The sequence below is a fragment of the Elaeis guineensis genome, chromosome 16 (genome assembly GCF_000442705.2).
Source record: "Elaeis guineensis isolate ETL-2024a chromosome 16, EG11, whole genome shotgun sequence".
In the NCBI taxonomy this organism is placed as follows: Eukaryota; Viridiplantae; Streptophyta; class Magnoliopsida; order Arecales; family Arecaceae; genus Elaeis; species Elaeis guineensis.
In genome coordinates, this window is record NC_026008.2 from 39,617,347 (window position 1) to 39,623,375 (window position 6,029).

Sequence of the window (6,029 nt, forward strand, 5' to 3'; positions counted from 1 at the left end):
GAATTACTTACGATTTGGATAGATTATCAGTAGCGTCGATTACTGTATTTGATACACGTATGTAATATTGTAGTAAAATTATTGAAAATTTTGATTGACATATTTGGTATGATAATCAGATTACTGGTAATGTAACATCAAATTTTTAAAATATTTTTAAATTAAATTATTAAATTAAATAATCAAATAATAAATTAAATTTATTAAATCAAATAATAAATTTATTAAATTAAAAAATAATCAAATAATAAGTCAGATAGTCTTATAATTTCACATATAATAATCAAATATTTTAAAATAATATTACTAATCACATAATAAAAATATTTTATTATTACTCAAATAATATTTTTTATTATTAATAAAATAAAAAAATATTATTTATCTTTTTTTTTTCTCTTTTTCTTTTTTCTCTCTCATTTCTCCCTTCCTTCTTCCCACCCCCCACCGACGCCGATCCCCCAGCCCATTCCGCACTGCCCCACCCTAACCAATCCTCAGTTATCGATGCTGCACCCATCCCCCTCCAGCATGCCACCCGCGGCCCCGCTCCAATGCCGTCCTCTGCCGCAACTGTCTGCACCCGTTCCACCCCTCTGTCGCCCTCTATCGCGGCCGTTCATCTCTAGCTTCGTGAGATCACCACCACCCCTGCCCTCTCCTCTGGCTGTTCGCACCCATTCCCCCCTTTGCCACGGTCGTTCGCGCCGCACCTGCCGCTGTCCGCTCCACACTCACCGTCCACCCTCGGCTCTGTGAGACCACCATCCCCCTCCCCTCCCCCTTGTAAAGCCTTTCGATGAACAGAAAGAAAAACATGTATGAGTTTTGATGGATTGGGTTAGGATCCGATGAACAGAAAGAAGTGGATAGATTGAGAGGAGAAAAGAAGATACAGGTTAATGGGTTTAGGGATGGATTGCGATTGGATTCATACAAATCGATTAACAGGCGCGCCAAATGGATCGTAGATCATTCGGCTAATAAGTTAGCAGATCCTACTAGGGTTAGGGTTACGATAGAGGATCCAATTAAGATCAGCTATCCGACTAGGGTTAGGTTAGGCTAAAGCACTGGTTAAGGTTAGGATTAGGTTCTGCTAAGGGTTGGGGTTAGGGTTAGGTTCTATTGAGCGTTAGGGTTAGGGTTAGGGTTACGGGTTAGGTTAGGGTTGGGGCTCGAGTTAGGGTTAGGATAAGGATGCAAAGAAGATTGGATTGGAAAAGAGAACCCAAAAAAAATGAAAATAAATGATCGAAAAGAAAAAGAGAGGAATACGGTTTGCATCGAAATAAAGAGGAAAAAATAGAAAAGAAAAAATAATAGGTGCAGGATTAGGGTTAGGGCAGGGTTGTAGAGAAAGTTGGATTGATAAAGAGAGCAGAAAAAAATAGAAATAGATAGTGGAGAAGATGAAGAGAGGAATAGGGCTTGGATTTGGAATGAAGAGAAAAAAATAGAAAAAAAATAATAAGTAATAGAATTCAAAGGTGGTTAGAAATAATAGATCTTGAAAATGAGATTTATCTTGATTCGCCTGGAGATAAGAATGCCGATATGGGTCAGAGATCGCACAGAGCATCTTCATTGCTCGTCATAGGGTCGGCTTCGAGGATACCATCCTTTGCCGTATCATCTTCGAAGATGAAAGGCAAAAAAGAAAAAGAAACTCAAAACTGGTGCCGGAACTAAAAAAATGTAAGACCACATGCACCACTTTCTTCTTCATCCTCCTCGACCGTAGAACAGCTACTGGTAGAGAAAATCCAGTGAAGAAAGGCTGACAGCGATGGTCAAGGAAAAGCAGAGGAGTAGAAGAGGGTTTGGAAGCGACGGCGACAATGGATAAGTGAGAAAGCGTTAGGGTTAAAAGAAAAAGAAATAAGCGCATAATAGTTCTATAGGTTCCTCATGCATAGGAAGAAAAAAAGATAAATATATGAGGGCGTCCTTATAAAAATTATAGAAGGAAGCTATTTCTAAATTAATAAGATGCATAAAAATTTTATGGGGGTGAAAGCAAAAAATTTTTTTTAGGTATCTCTTGTGCTGATGATCCTATAATTTTTTTATAATTGAACTAACTGTATTTCTGATTTTTTTTCTCTTTAAATATTTTTTAATTTAAATTTTTTAAAAAAATATATACAGTTCGATTTTTTGAATTTTTGTAACTGAATCGGCATGGTTCTGTTTTTCTGTTTAAATATTTTTTTTTTTAATTTTTGTTGTTTAATTTCTTGCATGAGGCATAAAAATTCTATTTCTTTCATTTAAGATTTTTTTCTAATAAACATAAATTTATAATAAAAATTATGGACCAGTCATTTTTTAACTCTCTTTTTTATAAATTTTTTTTTATAAAAAAATATTTCTTAAATTAACTAATCGTTGTGCTTATGAAGTAAAGAGTCTATAGCTCTTTATTCATTATTTAATCTTCTATTCTTCCGACTATACATTTGGATTAGAAAATATCAATTAAAAAGATATTTTTCAATTTTTTTATAAATATTTATAATTTATAAATATTTATATAATTCAAACATAAAATTATTATTTTGTATAATATTTTTTAACAAAATTCTGAAGACACTGAAGATTAAGAATTTTTTGGCTCCGCTTTCTATTTATTAAGGCCCGCAGCGTAGCGGGTTTCATGCTAGTTCCACAGAATATCCCAACAACAGGCTGTGGCAAGCGGCAAACAGTAGAACAAGCTAATACCAAACATCTTACCGATTCCTTTATCAGACAAAAAAAAAAAAAAAAAAAATCCTATCGATTGAATAACCCAAAGGAGGCCCAATACCGACCAAACTAGCTCGCACGTAATCACGGTCAGCACCCACGAGGTCCACGACAAAAGGCTGGCAACACCGGCGACATGCTCCACCGAACGTAGGTCCGAGTCTTCAGCCCATCCCCCCACAGCGCGTACGCCTCCTCCCCATGTACCGCATCGTCCCCTATCCGTAGATCTTCTTCGTCCATCCTCAGCGGCATGAATATTCGGATGGCCAAACATATGAGGGTTGTCACAACAATATTCCACACAGCTATAAACACCGCTCCAAGGATCTGGTCTCCGAGCTGTTTGAAGCCGGGGCCCGGCTTCCCATCCTTGAAGGTATACAACAAGCCAGGCTGGTATTGATCCTTCGGGTAGACCAGCTTCGTTAACCGGGGATGCGCGAGGAGACCAGCGATCAGGCCGCCCAAGGCCCCGGCGACGGCGTGGGTGTGGAACGCCCCCAGCGTGTCGTCGACCTTCTGAAAGAAGGCTATTCGTCTGTGCAGCACCATCATCGTGTACCATGGCACGGACCCTGAGATGAGCCCCATCAGCATCGCCGCCCACGGCTGGACAAGCCCTGCATGCCGTTCTCTAGCATGTCAGTTTGGTTTTGGGAAGCCTAAGTTAATAAAGATGGGATATTTGAGATGATGTGAGTACGTAAATTGTGGACTAACCGGCGGCCGGGGTGATGCAGACAAGGCCGGTGATCATCCCTTGGACGGCGCCGATGACGGAGCTCTTGTGATAGAAGAGCATGTCGAAGGTGAGCCAGATGAAGAGGCTGGTGGCAGTGCAGAGGTGGGTGTTGAGGATGGCGAGGGAGGAGATGGGGTCGGGGGAGCCCTGGGCGCCGCCGTTGAAGCCGGACCAACCCAGCCAGAGGAGGCCGGCGCCGAACAGCATGTTGATGATGTTGTTGGGCGGGAAGTCCTGCCGGTCGTTGGATATCCGCGGGCCCACCTGAGCACAGGGCAAACCAGTTGGTGATTTTAGAAGACGTTGCCAGGATCCACAAAAATATGATGCAGGGCTTTCAAATCTTCTGGACTGTATTTGATGCCCAGTGACTCGGATGTGGGCGCATGACAAGAGTTGTAATCGAGTTGAGTCGAATCGGATAGATAAAAAATCGAGTTTAATTCAATTCAAAATATTTGAGTTTGAAATTCGGTTAACATCGATTGAATTTTAATATTTCAAATTTAAGTTTGATTTCATAAAAAATAAATAAGATTCGAATTCGGCTCAACTTAATTTGAATATCAGCCGAACTGTTTTCAAATTCTAATTCATATTTGAAATCAAACTGTAGTCTACTGATAATATATTTTAATATATATATTATAAATAAAAATAATATTATATATATATATATATATAAAAAGAGGTGTAATCGAGTTGAGTCGAATCGGATAGATAAAAAAGATCGAACTTAACTCAATTCAAAATATTTGAGTTTGAAATTCGATTAAGATCGATTGAATTTTAATATTTCAAATTTGAGTTTGATTCAATAAAAAATAAATAAAAATTGAGTTCGGCTCAACTTAATTTGAATATCAACCGAACTGTTCTCAAATTCTAATTCATATTTGAAATCAAACTTTAGTCTACTGATAATATATTTTAATATATATATTATAAATAAAAATAATATTATATATATATATATATTCAATAAATTTATGAGTTTTGTACCGAATCTTTGTAATAATTGAGTCAAATTAAATATGATATATATATATATATATCCAAATATTTTGTTATAGGAGTTTAATAATAATTGGATCGGGTTAAGCTCGGACTCAAATCGAATCGGACAGCTCACGAGCAACTAGCCTCGTTGGTATCTCCCTGGGCAAATATAATTATTTTTATAATTATTGTGTACATATATAAAAAAGCGGTGAAGGCCCAGAGCTACATACCCAATATGCCGCCGTGAATCCGGCGACGCCGGACGAGACGTGGATAACATACCCTCCGGCGAAGTCCAACACCCCTCTTGTCTCTAGGAAGCCGCCCCCCCACACCGTGAACGCGCCGACCGAGTACGAGGCCGTGAGCCACAGCGGCACGAACAACATCCACGCATAAAAGTTCATCCTCCCAAGCAACGATCCGGCCAACAAGATCACCGTGATGGCCGCGAACACGAACTGGAAGAAGACGTAGGTGGCATTGGGGAAGAAGAATCCCGACGCTTGGTTTGTGAGGTACTCCTCGGGGACCGCCATGGCCGGTCGGCCGAGAAGCGGGCCGAAGCGATCGCCGAAGGACATGCGGTGGACGAAGAGAACCCAGAAGAGGAGCACGGCGGCGAAGGCGTAGAGAGCCATGAAAGCCGAGTTCACGGCCCACTTCTTCTTCACCATGCTGCCGTAGAGGATGATGAGGCCTGGCACGCTTTGGAGGCCCACCAGCGCGGAGGCGATCAGCTGCCAGTCATTGTTGGCCGACCAGGGCCAGTAGAAGAGCAACGGCGCCGGTGTCGGCGAAAGGCCTTGGTCGAAGCCCGGAGTGTGGCTGTCGGAAAGGTTCATCATTCTTTGGGTTCGAAGAGTTCTGGAGCAAGGCGTTGGTGCAACTATTTGTTAACGGGAGGGAGGGGGATTGTTATTTTTTAGGATGCATTGGGATCATCCAATGCGATGCGTAGCTTTGTTTGCTTCGGGTGATAGAGACCGGATTCTCCAACATTCTCTTCTGGCAATATATAGCTGGTTAGCTGTTTCTTGAATCTCTACTGGAATCCTTTGGGTGTTTTAGGTGTACACACATTCTCCATCCAAAGAGAGGAGGGGATTGGTGTGATACATGGTTGCGGAGATTCCTGGGGTGCTCGGTAAACATTTCTTTCTTAAAAATTGACCCGAATGTACCTTGGTTTAGACAAGAAATTTGTTTTAACGTGAGATAATTTTTTTATTCATTTAAGATAGAGGGGGACAGCGACCTTACCCTGCCACATCGGCCGAAACCGACCCTTGCTCTACCCATGCAAGGAACTTGGCTTTCCACCAACCAGAGTCAAGCTTGCGAAATGAGAATTTTATATCGGAGTTGAGAACAAGGAGTGGCTGAAAATACGAGAAGCTGATGCCACTCAAAATCAAACCTCATCCTCGATGATGGTTGGTTTAATGCTAGATTTTTTTATTTTTATTTTTTGATTTAGCTAGTGTTATTGGAGATTTTTGGAGTAGCAAATCATCGATCATCATCTTTG

General features: G+C 40.6%; 1 protein-coding gene across 1 annotated transcript; it reads right to left on the bottom strand.

Moving 5' to 3' along the window:
* Nucleotides 1-2,624: 2,624 nt before the first annotated feature.
* Nucleotides 2,625-5,430, bottom strand: LOC105059732 (ammonium transporter 2 member 3-like). The gene is made up of 3 exons (XM_019855387.3): nt 4,729-5,430; nt 3,475-3,760; nt 2,625-3,374 (listed from the first exon to the last, which is right to left on the bottom strand). The coding sequence occupies exons 1-3, from the start codon at nt 5,344-5,346 to the stop codon at nt 2,842-2,844; spliced, it is 1,437 nt and encodes a 478-aa protein (XP_019710946.2). The 5' UTR covers nt 5,347-5,430; the 3' UTR covers nt 2,625-2,841.
* Nucleotides 5,431-6,029: the final 599 nt, after the last annotated feature.

What these genes read in the sequence shown, in the direction of transcription:
- LOC105059732 (XM_019855387.3), bottom strand. Translation starts at nt 5,346, where the DNA reads ATGATGAACCTTTCCGACAGCCACACTCCGGGCTTCGACCAAGGCCTT. An exon ending in GATTCACGGCGGCATATTGG is followed by an intron (nt 3,761 to 4,728) that starts GTATGTAGCTCT and finishes CCCTGTGCTCAG; the next exon opens with GTGGGCCCGCGGATATCCAA. An exon ending in CTGCATCACCCCGGCCGCCG is followed by an intron (nt 3,375 to 3,474) that starts GTTAGTCCACAA and finishes AACGGCATGCAG; the next exon opens with GGCTTGTCCAGCCGTGGGCG.